The 19,972-nt window shown below is 32.7% G+C and overlaps 1 protein-coding gene across 4 annotated transcripts in view; it reads right to left on the bottom strand.

The window, feature by feature from the left end:
* Nucleotides 1-927: 927 nt before the first annotated feature.
* ATF2 (activating transcription factor 2) overlaps nucleotides 928-19,972 on the bottom strand; it is an 88,771-nt gene continuing 69,726 nt past the window's right edge. For all 4 annotated transcript variants that reach the window (XM_079133108.1, XM_079133111.1, XM_079133110.1 and 1 more), the window contains 4 exons: nucleotides 18,176-18,325; nucleotides 13,840-14,046; nucleotides 8,444-8,549; nucleotides 928-3,544 (listed from right to left, as the gene is read on the bottom strand). In XM_079133108.1, the coding sequence (XP_078989234.1) occupies nucleotides 3,318-3,544; nucleotides 8,444-8,549; nucleotides 13,840-14,046; nucleotides 18,176-18,325 (690 nt within the window). In that variant the 3' untranslated portion in view covers nucleotides 928-3,317. The remainder of the gene's footprint in view (nucleotides 3,545-8,443; nucleotides 8,550-13,839; nucleotides 14,047-18,175; nucleotides 18,326-19,972) is intronic.

Raw genomic sequence — 19,972 nt, forward strand, 5'->3', positions numbered from 1 at the left:
TTCTTCATTTAGCTCATACCCCTTGTCATATACAATTGACACTCTCTTTAAAAGGTCAGCTTCAGGAAGGCAGGAATTTTTGGTTTTGCTTGCTGGGGTATGTAAGACCCACCACCTGTCACTTGTGGCACTAAAACATTCACTGAGCAAAACAATGTGGTAGGAGATGAGGTCAGAGATGTAATAGGATGTGATATAGGAACTGACAGTCTAGGCCCTTGTAGGCCATTCTCAGGACTTGTGGAATGACTTGGGATTCTGAGCAGAGAAGGGATGAAACCTGACAGGTTTTAAAAGCATCACTTTGGTTGCTGTACTGGGGATAAGCAGTGGTGGTTGGGAATGGAAATGAAGGGACATTTTTAAGGCAACTATAGCAAATGAGGGCAAGATCAGGGTGATAGCAACATAAATGGTGAGAAGTGGCTGCATTCTATTTGGAAGTTAAGGTAAACCTTGAATAAGAACTGGGAGAGAGGGGCATCAAGGATGACAATGACAATAATGTTTTGGCTAAGCAACTGGAAGAACTGCATAGTCATCAACTGATTTATTAAAAGATTATGAGAGGAGTACATTTGAGGGTAGGGTGAGGGAAGGTTAGTTCAGTGTTGGATATGATCTATTTAAGATGTTTTGTTAGGTGGTGAGCAGGTGGGTTGGTGGCTCAAGTTCAGGGAGTGTCCCAGGTTGGAGACATAAATAAAAGGATCATTGTATATGAATGGAGCTTAAGGCGAATGCATAAAAGAGGAACAAGGTCTGAGCACCCTGAAGTTGAAAGGTCTTCAAGTATGAATAATTTTATCATAAAAGTGGAAAGAATCTCAGGTTCTTCTCAGGAAGTTAAGTGTCCTGAAGGAAAAAAAAAGACTTATTAGGTGATGTTGCTTTGTGAAAGACAGGTAAAAACAAGCAAATTATGAACATAATTTAAAGATAGAATTTATTCTCTGACGGTTTACTCATGCAAACTGCACATAAAAGAAAATAGTACAGTTTGTGTAACATTGCAAATATAAGGACTCGAAATGCTAGGTACAGAAGTAGTGTGACATCCTGGAAGTCAAAATGGAATTTGTGTACAACTAATAATGATTTTTATTTGCTGAGTACAGACTGATTTACAATGAAAAGTTTTGCTAACCTTGGTAAGCTCATTAACCGTTTACATGACTTCTTACATCTATGTAGTTTTATTTTACAGTTGCAAGAATTGATACCAAAAACCTTAACTTGCATAAATAAGATGAAAGAAAAAATCGCACTGACTTTAGAAAGTGAAAAATTGAGGCTTTTCCTAACCCATCCAAACTACAATAAAAAATAGCCTTCTTGTAGAATTCATATTTTGTGCCTTTGAGATCAACTCCTTAGCAAACTATGACAAAATCATGATTAGAAATTGATTACTTTAAAATTATGAAATTAGTTAAAAATAAGAAATTTTAGAAGTACAATTGTCAACCAAAATGCTCTCATTTTAAATAAGTCAAACAATAAAATTCCTATTATCTTCATACTTAGAAGTCCTGAAATGTCGTTTGTATAATTTGCATGTTTCCCAGTTTGGAACTTAGGCAGGTGGGATACTCCCTTGAATCATCAAGGATATTCCATATAGGCTCTTAAAATGTCAGTCTCATAAGGAGATGTCACAGAGACTTTATCAAGTAGTGTAGTATGGATGCAGAACAAACTACACAACTTATTATTAATGCATTAAAGATATTTACATAATGGAATCCTGCTTGAATGCCAGAAGTTGGTACTGGGTAGGACTCATAACTATTTTACAAAGGTTTCTTACACACATCTACTACTTTTTAATTTTTATTGTTTAACAATTGAGTCTATTTAAAATATTGTACTGTATTTTGAACATAAGTGAAGAATAAAAATAGATAATGGCACATTAGAAAATTCAGTATCCCACAGATGATTGGATAATGAGAAGTGTACCTACAATCATCTCATCAGAAACAAGCTACATCATGGAATGTTAGTTATCCAAGCCTGCACAGTAATGACATTTTAAACTGCAATCATCTATAGGCCAGCATCACACTGAAGGCATCGTTAAACATTCAAGCAAAGATTGCTGGCATAAACTATTGAAAGATACATACACACACACATACATACACACACACACACACACACACACACACACACACACACAGTCTCTTTCTCTCTCTCACTCACTCACAATTCCCACATTATAATTACATTGTTCTAAAGATAGATACTGATTTTTTTCCACGAGAAACATTATCAAAATTTGCTACTAAAAGATGACAGTGCTTTCACAAGAATAAGTACAAGTTAGCTCGCAAGTACAAGACAATGGGGGTAAACAGTCTTAAATTTTCTAAGTAGTAATTTTAGGCTTTTCTGGCAACCATACCATACTTGATTATGCATAAACTTCTGTCTATAACCTGAAACCTGGAAAAAAAAAAAAAAAAGAAAGAAAAAAAGAAAACCAAACAAGAGCTAATTAAAAAAATTACTAGATATCTGATAACCCTGTATCGTATATTATATAATTTCATACTTTTCAGCCTCAAAACATAGTTTTAAAATACTGAAGTTCAGACTTAAAAAATAAAGTCATTTTTTTATGTTGAAGATTCCAAAATTTTTGTCTACTTAAAATCTTAAAAAAGAAAATTTATTATTATTAACTTGATTTAGTTTAACAATGTGCATATAAAAGCACAGTATGTCTGTTATCATGTTTTCTCTTACTTAAAAAAACCCAGTGTTCTCCAATATTCTTCCTTTTGCAGAATGTGCAAAATAAAAGGCAAAAAGATTAAAAAGCAAATTTCTACCTTTCTCTTGCCTAGTACTTTATGACTTTGTTCACATTACAAAGTCAATAGGGACTACGCAGAACTTTGGTATAAATGATAACAAGACTACCATCACAGTTGAGGGTTGAGGGGTGGGCAAAAGAAATGGAAGTGGGAAGAGAGATTCAGTAACACCCCCATTTATTAAAACACCACCAAATTAAGAAATAAACCACAATGAATTATAATACAATTTACACATTGAGCACAGAAAAATTAATAAATCTAACAATATTTATAAAAAAAGCAAAATCAGTCTTTCCAGAGACTAAAAACTGTTGTTCAGTCTTATCATCAACTGCTGCTACACCAACTCTAGAGCCAAATTTAATTTCAAGTAAAAAAAAAAAAAAAAAAATTTACAACCACAGATTTCGCATAAATGGAAACTGGTCTTTCCTTGATTTCCCTTTGAAGTCACTAATAAGTATCTAAAACTGTTGAACTGCAGGTTTTTAATCAACTTCCTGAGGGCTGTGACTGGGAGGAAGGAGCCATGACAATCTGGGAAAGCGCAGGCTCCATACTCTGGTCCGCCATCTGGGTGAGGACTGAAGTGGCTACAGCTTCTGCCTTTGATGTTGAACTGACTCCATTGGATGTGCTGACAGAACTATGCTGTATAGCTTCTGTATGTGGACTACTTGGCACCGAAAGGTCTTCTGAACTATCATCTTTATCAGTAGCTGAATGGGAAAAAAAAAAAAAAAGAAAAATTAATCATTCCCTTCTTAAAGTACATGTAAAAGTATCAGGCCAACTCAACATACAGAATAAAAAGTTAGAAAGTATTTTACAACTGATTATTTAGACAAGTCAGTATGACAAATTAAGTAACTGAAAGGAAATGGCTGTAAGTCATGAAGCAGGTAATTTTACCCATAACAGGTCAAATGAAGACAACCATGCATATGGGAACATCTGGGTGCCCAGTGCTTCACAGAACAGAGCTGAAGAGATATTTGCTAAATAGTGTTTAAGAAAATGAGGTAGGAGTTTGGGAGCCAGCATTTCACACATATAAACACTTATCAAGTAACACATTTAACAAAACCAGTCTGTTCAACTATATTCATTCTTATTAAAAGATAAAAAAATAATTTATAACCACATGTATATACAAAATTAATCTTACACACTGATTATATTTTCAAATTATTCTCTCAGCATTTTTCAGAACTATATTCTGTCTGACTTTCCAACTCTTGCCGCCATGGATGATTACAACACCTAATTCTAATGAGGCACACACATGAGTATAAGTAATATTTAGTCTAAATGCCACCAGCTGTTATATTTGCATGAATTAATTGGGATTCAAATAAAAATCCATATAAAACTCCAGATACTGCAATTGAAAAGATGTTCAGGAAAGAATATTCTAAATTTTTATGAAAATACATCTACCAATATTAATGCCTGAACAAAAATCTCTTATATCTTCCTTAGTTTAGCAGAAAGAATCCAGCAATTTATTTTGTGAAAAATATGATGGGTGGAACGCATATTATTTATAGTATCTGTGAGTTATAAGATACAAAGATAACATGAACACCTGTGCACTCAGTCCCCAATTTCAGAGAACACTGCCAATGACACTGCTGCTTCTTGGATGCTTCTCTCCTTGCCACAGCTAATCCCTATTCTGACATTTCTTTAACCAGTCCCTTGTTTTTTTCTTTGTGGAGTTATGATATTGGTATGTATTCCTAAATAATATTCTTTAGCTTTGTTTATTTTTAGACATTAACTCTTTTGTAGAAACAGTATCATACTGGAAATACTCTTTATCTCACTTTTTAAACTTGTCATTAAAAACAATTTTTATCTAGTATTTTGAAATTTCTGTTACATCTGAGAATAAATTCTGGCCTGATGGCCAGATGCCCATTCTCAAAGTTAAGTAGTAAAAACAAGACTCTGGAACTTAGGAAGCAAGACTTATCCCATGATTTTTAATATAAATGGTGAAATGGGAGGATAACTGATAAGCACAACTTAAACTCAAAATCCTCATTTTGAAATATAGTGAAATTTACAGAATTTTGACATATCTGCCTCAAATCCGTGCAAGTTTAAAATATATTAATGAGATGAAATCCTATCTTCTTCTCTACAATATGTTAATGCAAAACTGTACCCCTAGATCAAACTTACCTCAAGATACAATAAAAGGAATAACAATTAGTAATCTTTTAAAAATTATATAAAGCATTAAGACTACTTTTCTGATCAAGCAATAATGAATGTTATAAAATATTTATAATTTTTATTTAAGTAGCCAATACAACAGTTACATGTTCAAAGAAAACACTGGCAATGACAGTTTAAACGGAAAGAATACTAAGAAGTCCTATTTATTTCACCACTATTCTTCAACAGAACAAAGCTGACCTTTCTCAGGATATAGTGGTATAAATAAATGTAAATATATACTGGAGGCAATGGCTCAGAAACAGCAAATTATAATGGAGGAGTACTGATCTCCACTAAAGGTCTGCTCTAGGTAAAGCAAACCTTCAGGCAGTTGACAAAGAATCAGTGGTCACTTATAAGGTGTGTAATTATAAACTTTGCAAAGAAAATACCTATGTCCAGTTCTGGAAGGTGAGGGGAGAAAATTACCATTACAATCACAAGCACTACAGAGATAAAGAAATATAGCTGCACTCAAAAGTCACTTTCAACTCTTTGTAAGCTAAAAGAAACCAGATGTTAAACAATTCAATTCTATAAAAAGTTCTCTATGTTTATACATATTTTCAGTAATGAAATTATTAGTACTCAATCAGGGCCCAAGAAGCTTTCCTCCCCATTTATGATTATAAAGACAATAATACAATCTTAATTTCATATGCCCAAATCTAGAGAATATGAATTCACAGCAAAAATAGCACTTCTGTGCTTATTCATGATACTTGTGTATTAAAAATGTATCATTACAAAATCTTCATCCTGCTCAGTTCCTAAGGTGAACTGTGGTTTCTGGTACTTGGTGCATCCTCCGCATTCTCATTATTATTATTATTTTTGGGGGGTTGTGGGGGACTGGACCGGGGCTTAAACCCAGTGGCTCTCCCACAGAGCTACATCCCCAGCATTTCAATTTTGAGACAGGATCTCACTCAGTTGCCTCAAACTTGCCTTGGGCTCCAGAGTTGCTGGGATTACAGGTCCATGCCATCATGCCAGCTATTAGTGCATATTAATTGTACAAAATAATGCGATTTATGGTGATGAGCTCAAAAGTGTATATATAATGTACTTTGATCATACAGTCCCTTCCTCTATTCTTCCTCTCCTCCCCTATTTTCCATAACCTCTAGGTGATCTGATCTCCTTGTAAGGTATTAGTTCTTATCAGAACTACCTCAGATTCTACCTCTAGCCAGAATTGTATTTATAACTGCCTAGTGAATTTTCTGACTTGGATGCCTTTAAAAATAAATACATAGGTAAGTAAGTAAATAAATATTATTATTATTTTCATTCTGATTTTATATTATTTAACGTTTAGTGTGACCAACAGGTGACTGAAGGGTTTCCCAGGATGTAGCATAGGACCTTCAGTGTTAAAACTGGGTAGGACAGTGCTAAAATTGAGACCTTATGACTAATGCATCCTTGTCACCTTTACCTCTAAGACAATGCCATATTCCCTAATTTCTACTAAATCTTAGTTCTCCTTCACAAATGTTTTGAAAGACTTACAGATCACCACCATTAATAATTGCAAGGTGCTACATTTGAGTGTGAAATCTGAAAATTTCTCCAAGATATATTCATTTAATCTCTATCACTCCCTTCACTATTAACCAAAAGAAACTAGATATATTTCAAAGGTTTGAAATCTGAAAAGAGAAATCACTTTAAAATTTCTACAAATGCCTCTAATTTAATTACCTAAAAAACTAGACAGGAACAAAGGTAGAGGTATTTCCAAATAATAAAAATATCTTTATTTTACTTGCATTCTCATAACCTACTACAAAAGATATTCGCAAAAATTTATTCATCTTGATTTTTAGTCACTTAATCATAAACTCACATGTCTATGCACTTGAAAATATCTTTATAAATCAATTGTTAAAATGAATAATTGCTTTACATTTGTTGAGTTTACATTGCCTAGAAGAGTTAAAACTGTTAGGATCAGCCAATAAATTACCAAGGATTAAAAAGTGAATATAATTTTGAATCAGAGAAGAGAGTTAATTTCCTTCTAATTTTATAGAATCATTTGTATATTTCCATTTAAACTACCAAAATTCAAAGGAACTTTCCTGTTTAAGAAAATCATGTATGCATATTGCTGAACTCAGAAGCTTCTACAGGAAATTATCTTGTTAAGTCAGATGGGAACCATAATGGCCTCATCCCTACAGCAATCATTGTTAATATAAATCCCAAACATACTTCTATATGGTTCCAATTTACTCTACAATGTGTTTCACTGGCCTGTGTCAAAATGACTAGATATCAAATAACTCAGATTTATATTCCTGAAACTGACAAAAATCAGTGTTCTAAGTATATATGGCAATTGAGAGTTGCTAAATCTACTGAATCTTTTAAATTAAAAAATATTGCCCATTCTGATGAAACTGCTTACAATGACTACAAGTAAAAATGGTAGCCATTAAGTTTTATTGTGAGCACCTGAGGAACTGTTTGCATCCCATACAAAACATTTCGTTCTTTTGAATTACTGACACTGGCAAATTAAAATGAAGTGGATACATATGGCTGAAACAATCTTCACATTTACAAATATCCAGAAATATCACTAAATCATAAAAATGAAAGCTGTGGGTTATATATTATGAATGTTGCCTAATGCATTTCCAACTCTGTTATTCGTTACAAATTTGTGTGCAATGGACAAAATTGGTCATTTATTCAAGAGGAACAGCTGGTTCCAACACTGTGCATCTTATCTAAAAAGGACATTACAGAAAGGAAAAAGCACAATTAACCTCTAAAATGCTGAAAACAGAAAAAAATCTCATTTTTTGGGAAAACCTTTAGGAGTGAACTTACAATCAGATAATTTAAATACTGTTCTAACATCTTGTTCTGTAACTAACAAGATGTCTCCATATAAAGGTTCACAAAACAAAAACACTGCACAATGCTGACATTATCTAAGAAAGAATAATAGTATCTAATACTGTAAATGGATATTATATATTAAGTGAAGATGGTTGATAAAAAACTAAATCTCATCATTACTGAATGGGGGGACTAGAAAGGAAGCAGTTTGATCCCGTCAATTTATGAAAAAGTATTATCCTGTGAAGATAAATAAAATATCATTAGTACTTGACAATATGTTTAAAATCTTCAGCTAACACATTTTGTTGATCTATAGTAATCCTTAGAAAAAAGCTAAAAATAGGAAATTCCAAAACATTTTAGATTCTAAAAACTATACCCCCCCACTCCATTATATAATAACCTTGCAGAAATTCTGATATTTAATCTTAAAGAACTGCAATCTCTACTTTTTTAAATAGTAGCTCTGCTCACTCTGGCAGTATTTCACTGATGTAGCCTAAGGCTGTAGGTAATGGAACATTACTCACTATGATAGCCAGATTTCTTCTGCATGGCGGTTACAGGGCAATCTTTATGAGCCAGAAGAAGCTGTTTCAGCTGTGCCACTTCATTTCTCAGCAGGGTAACTTCACTCTGGAGAAGAAACAAGTTATGTACCTTACCAGTAGTAGACTAAACACATTTTTTACTGTTCAAAATGAGTGGTTTAAGATGCAAACTGGACATCATTGGCAGAACATTAAGGCATAAAGAAAATATGCTGCTTAAATGTCTAATCGGCAAACGTCATTTTTGCTATTTTAGCGTTTATACAAAAATGGCAACTTGTATAAAAACTTAAATAAGACAACAGCACAACTAGGTAGCATATTTCAAAGTTTTTACATTATCATTTGCCTTGGGACTCTTTATATATTATAGGTTACCTATTGAAGGTATTTTTATTTACATATGTTATGTGCTCTTTTAATTATCTGAAAAATTGGGAGTTAATGAATTTTCAGATTCCATTCACTTGAAAATGAAAAATTTATCCTGGAAATTCTACTAAGCTAGTTTCTAGTTTCTCACATAAAGGTTCCATAGGGTAACTACAATAACTTAAGAATCATGGATATCTAAAATTTATTACAAGGTTCTATGTTGGGCACCAGAACCAATGAAAGTAGATGTAATATTTAAATGGCTTAGCTGCCTTTTACCCAGGCAATTTGTAAAACTGAATTTAAAACTGACGAGTCAATAGTGATTTGTCCTAATGCTTACTACTGAATAAGAACTTCAGTCTTTGTATAGAATGTATTAATCTGTAAGTTTTACATAAAAGTTCCAAATTGAGTCCAACTAAACCATTTGAGTTATCACCAAGTATTAAAAACATAAATTAGTGATCATTACCAATACTCAAGAATTAGAAATAGTATGAATTTAATAAATTGTTAACATTAAAAAAATATATTGCCAGGTGTGGTGGTGCATACCTTGTAATCACAGCGACCTGGGAAGCTGATACAGGAGGATCCTAAATTCAAGGGCAGCGTCCTTGCAACTTAGCAAGACCTTGTCTCAAAATATAAAATATAAAGGGCTGGGGATGTGGCTCAGTGGTAGAGCACCCTGGGTTTAAAACTTAATTTATTAACATCTCTAACTCATTTGAACTTAACATTAACTTTAACCATTTAGGTTTTACCCCAAAGTAAATGACAATATACAGTGAAAAAGAGTAAATAGAAGCTCAGGAGGTCTTTTTACATCCTGTCTCTTAACCAGAAAGCTCAATGTAAAATAATTTAGATTAGGGTCATTAGGCCTGCCTAAGTGGTCAATGCAGAAACATAAAAATCAAAATAACAAAAGTTAAGCAATCTAGAGACAAGTCTGTTTAATTAAATAGTTCCTTACATTCCAATAACAATGAACTGTAATACTGTACTGAAAAGCACAGAACAAAATTGAGGCTCATAATAACTCTAAACATTAATATAAAAGTCAAATTATATTTAAAATATAATTTAAGAATGATGAACAGTGATCTAAGTACAAAAGGTAAAATTTAAAAGTTTTGTTTTAGAAAAGATAAGCTGTTATTCAGAAAGCTCATTTTCATGGAATATTACAACCACTGGTGTCAATAGCACTAATTACAGCTCATTAGCAATAGCACTACTGATGAGAAATCGTGTTACAAATAATTCAATATCTACCTCACCCTGCCTTGTCAGCTTGATCTGACACTGTTGTCTACAAGTTTCTCATTAATTTCTGTGATATGAAATGGATATTTATTTTTAGCTAAAAAATATATGCTGTGACCATATTGAGTCCTGATTCTCGCTGTTCTTCTAAAATACTATGTCCTTTAACGATACCAACATACTAGTAATGTCCTCAAGTCTCTCTTATTCTTGCTGCCTTCTTATTAGTCTGAGCCATATGAAATAACCACTATCTAATTGTCATGCCTTAAAAAAAACCAGTAATCTTAAGTGAATAATATGCATTTTCTCTATATGGAAAGTCTTTCTTCTTTCCCTTGCTAATTATTTCACTCATCTTTAAGAGTCAACTGAATACAATACAAATTTGCAAAGGAAAAGAAGTCAAGTTTCCCTTTCTGGGTTCCCACAGCCATATAAACATGCATATTATTAGATTAATAGGTATCTTAACACAGTACTTATCACTCTGGATTGTAATTTTTGGTATATGTGTCTGTTACCTCTACCAGATTGGAAATTTCTTGAAGGCAGATTATATTTCTCTATGTAACCTCAGAGGACAGTGTATGGTCTGACATGGGTTGAGTAGCTATAGTTATACTTTAGTGAGGACTATAGTAATTCCAGGTAATAAAAAATACCAAAGAAGGTGAAATAAATAGCTCAAATAATAAGAAATTAGTCTGAAGTCCTAATTTAATTATTTATAACGACCATATCACCAACATAGTTATGCTGCTAATTTTCAAGTTACAAAATGAAAATTGGCATGTCTTACATCACCTCGATTATAAAATTTTAAAAATCACAACTGTTTCTCAAATATTCCATATAAACACTCATCATAAATTATACTGTGAAACAAAATGCTATATGTAATAAAATAGCTGAAAGCAGTTTTGAGTTCATTAATATAAAACAGTTGATTTAAGCAATTCTATGAGGATTAAAAATTAAAACAATATTCCTATGCACTCAAGTAAAATATTCAAATTCTTTTTAATTAGGCAGGTTTCAAACTGATGAATGAGACATCAATTTCTATATTTTAGACAGTTGGTGGTAGTATGGCTGTTGATCTAATTAGATTAGCATTAATAAACAAATGTGAAGATGCCAACAATGAATATTAAGGATGAAGGGCTAAGGCACTTGATACTTATGATTTGTATTTGTCTCACTGAATTTTCACTGGAGTTAAATTTGGAGCAAAACAGGAAAGACCAACAGAAGGAGAAATTAAAAACTCTGCATACATATATCTAAAGATACAAAAGAATGCTCTAAGTTTATTCGCCCAAACTTCAAACAACCAATTGTTTCTCCCGCACTTTTTACATGACAGAAAGCAAATTTTCCTAACGATGATCCTGAAGCTCAAAAGTGACTTTTGGGTGAGAGGTCACAAATTAGACATAGTTTGTATTATTATCATATCCAGTGATGAATTTCTTTAAAAGCTGATATAAGCACTAGTCTGAAAACAGCAAATTGGACATAGTTACTAGTAAGGAAATGGGACTAAGAGATGTATTCAAAAGTAAACACAACTGTAGTGCCCGTTAGGCACAAGAATGGCTCATGCTTTGATGGAAACAGATTTAGTTGATCATTTGCTAGTGGTCAAGACCAAGTAAAGTAGAAATTGAAAATATGAGTATTATGCAGGTAAAGGTTATATAATAAATTAGGCAGAAGAGGCTAAAGTCAAGTAATTTATAAGTCATTTATGATATAGTAAAACTCAACAAACTAATCCAAGCATTCAAGAACTGTAGTCTCATATACATAAGGAAATATTTTATTTTTAAGAATACAGATTTGACTCTATTAATATTTGGATAAAGTGGTTATATAAATTGTTAATTTTAATTTTGAAAATTTTCTATAAAGAAAGATCAGAATACTGGTGGGGGCTGTTATATAACAAATACAACATTAAGGCTTCTATACAGAGATCTTAGAAAGTAAAAAAAAAAAAAAAAGGAAGAGGATACATACACACCCAATTTGCTTAAGCCAAAATAAATCTGAGGAGATGTTAAGATACAAATAGATTTAGTATTAAATGAAAAAATAAATATTTACACATCTATCATCTACTCTGTGGATTATTTTAGAATACACTTTAATTGAATTCAGCTTCCAAAAAGCCCTTCTGGTTATACTCTCTACTATCTGTGAGTTAGTACTTGCAGAAGATTCCTGGATCATTTTGAAGATGAAATAAGGGAGATAAAAGCATTTTTAAAATGTAAAAGTCCCATTCAAATGTGAGCAGCTATTATTTTGTCAAAGTAAAACAGATTTGGGAAGAAAGAGGAAATGCTGAAAAAAATATTCTGATCTAAAATTCAGAGTCAATTATTTTGACATCCTCTATACAACTGCTTCATTCTAAGAATGTGGCTAGTCAACATTTAATTACATACTAGTGAACAAATAATTATTTTTCAACATTGTCCATCTGAAGCAGGCAAGCCTGATGAATCATGATAGGATAGTCAACTGATTAATCAATCAAAACTTTATTGATATCTAATTATGTTTTAATGGTCTGTTACTCCATAAATTTATGATATTCGACTTTTTAGTTTAGCCACTACCCCCAAACTTGAAGAAGTAATATTGGATAGTTCCTTCTTTTGGAAACTTCTCACTGCTATAAATGATTTTATTATATTCAGTTTTCACAAAAGCTATTATTAAGTACCAAGATGCTCAGGTTTGTAAGGCAATTTATCTGTTCTAAAGCTACCATGTCTGTCCTTACTCAGCACAACAAAGATACACAAATGATGTCTGCCTCACATATTAAAATTTTTAAATTATGAAATTTAATTTGGCTGAACACTATGTTTGATGTTAAAAACTTATTTCCTAAGTATTTAGAGAGACAATTACATGTGCAATATCTTTACAGATAGATTTAAGAAAGGAGCAGGGGTCTAAGACTATATAGAAAGATTCACTTTAGATTGGCCTATATTAATAAAAGTATAATTCATAAACATCAATTTCTAGTTGATGTTCATTAACTGGAGGTTAAAAAGATTTTACTGGAGAATATTCACAATGTTAAGAATGACTGAGTAAGGGGTCTTAAAATCATTATGACCGCATTAGGTTCTAAGAAATGTATTTGAGGCACACTGGTAGGGTAGTATGAAATGTCATACTGCCACTGGCCATACTGTAGCTGTTCTGTGAATAATTAGAGTCCTTTAGTTTCCAAAAATGTCAATCTGGCACCTTTCATGAGCACTATATTCACTTAAAACAAAAACAAAAAATAAAATAAAACTTGTAATTCAAATAATTAAAAAATTTAAAAGTACAAACTGCTGCTGAAGCAACTTAGTTATGATATAATCAAGAGATAAACAAGGAAAGTGAAATAAGTGATATTTTTAAATGTTAGAATTCTTTGACCTTTGTTTTACAACTTTATGAAAGTTTAAGCTAGATAGTTAAGAGAGTTGTATTTTAAGTTTCTCAATGTGTCAGTGTTGAAAATTTTACATTACTTCATCTCAGCACTCAAATAGGTCTACAAAATTATGATTTACTACAGAATCCACCTATATCCAATATTATGTCCTAAAATATCCTGATGGTCAACTAGAAAGAAACGGGGAAAAGCTATGTTAACAATTATTAAAGATAAATAAGAAAACAAAATACACATTTATGCATCATACCTGCAGTTGACCATTTAATGAACTCAAGTCTTCTGCTTTTTTTTCTAAGGACTGAACCCAGACTTTCCTTTTTTGTCGGCATCTTGAAGCTGCTGCTCTATTTCGCTCCAAAAACTTCCTCCTTTTCTCATCAGGATCTTCATTAGCAGCTCTTCTTCGACGACCACTTGTATTTTGAGTCTGTGGAGTTGTGTGAGCTGGAGAGGCCTACAGAGTACACAGAGGTGAAAACTTGATATTTATGTCTAGTGAGTGAATTGACATAACGCAGTAAAGGGTGTCAAAGGGTCAGCGTTACTAACTTTATTTTCTAAGTCTTGATGAATACGTTAGTATTTTGGAACAACATAAAAATCACCCTGTGGTTTAACTGCCCCCTTGAAGTAAATGAATCATGCTATAATGAAATTCTTACTAATGCAATGTCACAGTGATAACTTCTTTAAAGAATGCATAATATTTTCATTTGATTAGACATAAATTGAAAATATACTAATCATATGTAGATCTTGTATTTTTCCAAATGTATATTAAATTGACTTTCTTATACTATTCAGTCCTCTGAAAACTACTGATTATGAGTTACTAAGTTCAAAAACTTAACTTTCTAATTAAATTCATGATAAGAAATCATGTTTTCAAAGCTATTTTTGAAATAAAATATACCATATATTAAATCTGTCAATTTTCTTTATTAGTTTTACCAAAATTAAGGAATTGAGATAGGTATATACTTTGGGGTAGTTAGCTTTGAAATTCAGGGTCAGTCTTTTTCTAAGTGTCAGGCTCTTATAATTATTAGTGCTCATTTTCTTGGCAGGTAGATTTCCATAGGAACCCTGATTTTCATTTTTAATTGATCCCTTTTCCTCCTGATGAATCAGCTTGAACTCTGATATAAATCTTCAGTCACTAATCATACTGTGTAGTACATAGGACTAGAGAAAAATAGAAACCTCCAGTCATCTTATGAGCCCCCATATCCATGCCACAAAATAGCTGAATATGGGAGACCAGAAATGAACTGCTAGAAATTGGTGAAGAAAGAGCACTTAATGGTTATAGGTAAAGAATTCAAAGGAGAAGGCTGAAAACAATCTTTTGCCTATAATTATATTTTAAAAGTAGTGTGAATAAATACAATCTGTATACCTCTAATCAATGCAATAAGCAAAAATTTTTATATATGTGTTCAAGATAAATTCTGCAGGTAAATTGCCAAACTATTCCTAATTCTACAAACTCCAAAAAATAGTAAGTTATCATTTGATTCCTTTGTTCAAATAACTAGCAATAAAAATTAAGAGGGTTATTAAGACTGGGGATGTAGTTGAGTAACAAAAATAAATTTAAAAATAAGAGGGTCATTTCATTTCTAAAGTATTTTAATTGTAATAAAGATCAAGCATTAAATTAAATTGCTCCTTTTACCTACATATTGCAAAGTAATCTTTTAGAAACATATTTCTATGGCTGGCTTAAAGAACTGCAGCCTTGAAATATTTTTCTTCATCCTCTATCATCTTTTTTTATTGAGAACAACAGGTTTTTTCCTTTTTTTCAATTGTCTGAATAGAAAGAACACTTTTTTGATTTGTTTTTAATTGATTTAACTCATCACAGCAAAGATTAATCACAAGTACTTGTAGAACAGCAGAAATTATTACAATTCCATTCATATACTTTTATGTCTAACAAAGATTTGAGGCTGCTTAAGCATATACTACTACTCCTCTTCCCAATTCCACTGATTTGTTCATTCTATTTCATTCAGAAAATGAATTACAGGAACTATTCTGGAGTCTAGTGATATGGCAGTGAACAAATAGATAAAGTCCTTCATTCACTGGAATTCTCTTCAGTACAATAAAATCTAAAGTTATAAATCAAGGAAAAAATAGTCAGTACACAAAAATAGACTTAATACAAATAAAACATATTGTTTTCTTTCTTTTTCTCTCTTTTTTGTTCCCCAGTACTGGGGATTGAACCCAGAGGCACTTAACCATTTAACCTTTTTTATATCTTATTTAGAGACAGGGTTCTCACTAAGTTGCTGAGGCTGGCTTTGAACTTGTGATCCTCCTGCCTCAGCCTCCCAAGCCGCTGGGATTACAGGCATGCACCACTGCACCAGGCTTATTCTTTTCTTAAAAAAATTCTTTTAACTTGTTGATGGACCTTTACTTTTTATTTATTTATATGTGGTACTGAGAATAGAACCCAGTGCCTCACACATGCTAGGCAAGCACTTTACCCCTGAGCTACAACCCCAGCCCCATTTTTTTTTTTCTTTTTGCAGTGCTGGGGATTGAACCCAGGGCCCTGTGCTTGCAAGGAAAGAACTCTACCACCTAAGCTATCTCCCCAGCCCTCCATTATTTTTTTCCTTAAAAAACAAAAAACAAAACCCTTTTAAGATTGTGAAAATTATAGCTTGTAGGCCACACAAAAGCAGTCATGGACTGCAACTGGCCCATGAACCAGTTTGCTAACCCCTGGATTATATTACAACATATATAATCATTCCCTTACGTTTCTCTCTCAGCCCCTAAGTAAACTTGCTTAGTGTATGATAACTACAACTACATTCCATTTTATCTTAAGTTTTGTAAAGATAAAATGTAGCTAAGCAAATACCTATGTTTAGATGACAATCTAAAACTTGCTAACCTGTTTCTTTGACTGGAAATTTTCATGTCAATGCTAACATTGGATATAGCTCAGTGGGAGAGTGCTTGCCTAGCATGTGTGAGGCCTTGGGTTGGAGTCTCCATACTGCCAAAAGTGTGTGGGGGGATGCTTATTGTAGACACAGAGAAATATCAATCATGATAGGCAGTTAAACTAGAGATAAGTGAAAAGGGGTCCTTGGTATAAACTGCTGCCATATGGCATATTAATTCTTTTGGTGATGTTTTACAAATTTTAGTTCAAGAACAATTTGATTTGTCATGTGATTTATACATGTGTGTATGAATCTATACATTTCTCTAAAAGACCTCTCATTACCTAAAAGTAAAGTAAGAATACTTACATGAATAAATAAAAAGAAGTAATGATCAAATACTACATGCAGAAATAAGAATTGCTAAAGGAAAAAAAATGTCTGCTTCCATATCTGGAACATTAGTTAACAGACCTACACACTTCAGTGGTTAGAGACCACAGCAACTATAATATGCTAGGCAGTATAATTATGAACAATGACATTATAGGAAAAAGGAAAATCAAAGACAATTTTGAACAAGAGATCCAGAAAGATTCTTTTGTTGTTGTTGTGGGGATTGAATGCAGGGGTGCTTTACCACTGGGTTACATCCACAGCCCTTGTTATTTTTTATTTTGAGACAGGATCTTACTAAGTTGCTGAGGCTGGCCTTGAACTTGCAATCCTCCTGACTCAGCCTCCCAAGTACTGGGATTATAGGTATGTACCACTGTGTCCAGCTAGAAATAGTCTTTAGAGATCTTAGTTCTGCTACCTGAAATGTTTCCAAAGAATACGCATTCCTCAACATCAAATAAGTTGTTAATGTATAATGTTTACAGAACATAGACTATGTAATAATAATACTCAAGGGCAGTTTAGTATCAAACCTATTTGTATATATCACAGCAATGAAAATATATTGATAACTATTATTTTTAAGTCAAGTTTATAGTTCTGTGACAATAACTAAAGGAATCTCTCCATTCTCCTCAACATAAGGTTCCAATGTTTTTTTAGTTATAGGACAAATTTTCCAGAGGGAAGACACAACTCTAAAATTCCTCAATCAAGAAAGAGTGGATGAAATAAGTTTCCCAAAAGTTCTATTTAGTTTCATTGTTATAGAATCAAAAATTTAAAAAAATGTTTTTTTGGAACATTATTTCTTTAAAAACTGGGTACAGTGGTATACATCTGTAATCTCAGCTATTTGGAAGGCTGAGGGAGGAGGATTGCAAATTCAAGGCAACTTAAAATAAAAAATGAAAAGGGTTGAGCATAGAGCTCAGCGGTAGAACGCCTCTGGATTCAGTCCCTAGTGCCAAAAAACAAAAACAAAAATCCTATTGTGTCATGTTAGGTCAATAAATATAAACGCCCACAAAATTATTTACAGAGTGTCCTGAATAGTAACAACTTATCGATTATTTTTATTTATTTAATTTTGTAAAAAGACTTACATACTGACCTACCTTTAAGACTTTTGATATAGTTCTGAAATAATGACATGACAAGAAAACACTTTTTTGTTTTTTCAAAATCTGTTTAAAAAGTCAAGTAAGTTACACTATATTTGTCTTTTTACAGGTAACCAAAATGATGAATGATAAAAACAACACATACCGGAGTTTCCGTAGTGGACGTGGCTGGCTGTTGTAATGACTGTGGGCGAGATTCTTCTGACTGAGTCCTAACCAATCCACTACCATGACCTTTGCCAGTGTCACCATTAGTAACTGGAGGATGTTGTTGGGTCAAAGCAGCTTTTAATCTCTGAAATGTAAATACCATTTTAAAAACGAAGTTTCCTGCCTTATCCACAAATCTAATTCTTAACATTCCCATTAGTTATCTGAAAATACAGTATTTATTAAGGAACACATTTGGCTTTGAAATTAGTTTTCATTATATTTCACTGATTATTAGAAATATCAATATGACAAACAATAGTACATTTGGAAAGCTTCTCTTTGTCTAACTCTGAAGAGTTAAAAAAAAGTTAGCTGAAAATAACTAGCTGTGATAAATTAAAATATGCATTATAAGTTAATTATGATATATACTTTTATTCATTCTCTTCTCCCTCATTCTTGTACCTCCTCCCCACTCCCAGACTCTGCCTAGATTCTAAGACCTAATTCTCTTCTTAACCATCTTAATTCTCTTCTTAAAATCTGTTTACAGGTTTGGTACTTGGACAATGAAGAGATATTGCATTTCTTAGGCCACTAGGCTGCATGCCAGACCAAACTTCCTTCTAGAACTTACAGCTGGCTTTACTTTCTGTAGATCATTTTCTGTCTCTAGCAGGCAGGTTTATTTCTTCTACTACATTCTATTTTCTGCCAGTAAAATGAATTGGACCTAACTGACTTCCAGAACATAATGGGTCTGGTATTAGAATAAAGCCTACATTTTATGGCTACACCTCTTCATGAAGATACAATTTGAATGAAATTTATCTATCAGCAAAAGTATGTCATGTCATCCCCCAATTAGATAGTAAGCTATTCAAGAGCAGAGATTATTTTGATTTCTTCAGTGAAAATCAGCACATGTGCTCTTTAAGGTAGTTTTATGATTTGTAAGTATGTAACAATTAACACAAGATAATCATAGTACCTCAGCAATAAAAAGGACATCAAGAACCTGAGAAACCTGGGACTACTACTATTGCTAATATTGCTTTTAAAAACTGAGACATAGTTCTTGAGCCCCAAATAAATTTTATTACAAATATATATGAGTCAAAGATATATACATTTTCTTAAGATTCATACTCCGGTGCACATCTGAACAGAAGGTAGGAAGCTACCAAAAACAAGCAAACAAAAACACACAAACCTGGTGTGAGAACTATGTCATAATCTATCTAGTGTTCCCCAAAACTACCTACAAGTAAATAATTATCTGGGGTGTTAACTTTGAGGGGGGGTGATTGAACTCAGGGGCACTGAACCACTGAGCCACACCAGTCCTATTTTGTATTTTATTTAAAGACAGGGTCTCAGTTGCTTAGTGCCTTGCTTTTGCTGAGGCTGATTTTGAACTCATGATCCTCCTACCTCAGCCTCCTGGGATTATAGGCATATGCCCCTGCATCCAGCGTTGAACAAATTAATCTTTAAGTCTTAGTTTCCTCTCTGTAAAACTGGGAATAATAACTCTCTTGGGTGCTGGGGTTGTGGCTTGGTGGTAGAGCACTTGCCTAACGTGTGAGGCACTGGGTTCTATTCTCAGCACTACATATAAATAAATGAATAAAACAAAGATCTATCAATATCTAAAATTTTTTTAAAAAAACTCCCTCAGAAGAATTGAGCAAAAATTAAATATAAAACACACAACTACTTGATTCATAGAAGGATTTCTCCAATGTTAGATTATTTCTTCAAGAATAGTTATGAGCCAGGTGTGGTG

This window comes from Sciurus vulgaris (genome assembly GCF_902686455.1).
Source record: "Sciurus vulgaris genome assembly, chromosome: 3".
In the NCBI taxonomy this organism is placed as follows: domain Eukaryota; kingdom Metazoa; phylum Chordata; class Mammalia; order Rodentia; family Sciuridae; genus Sciurus; species Sciurus vulgaris.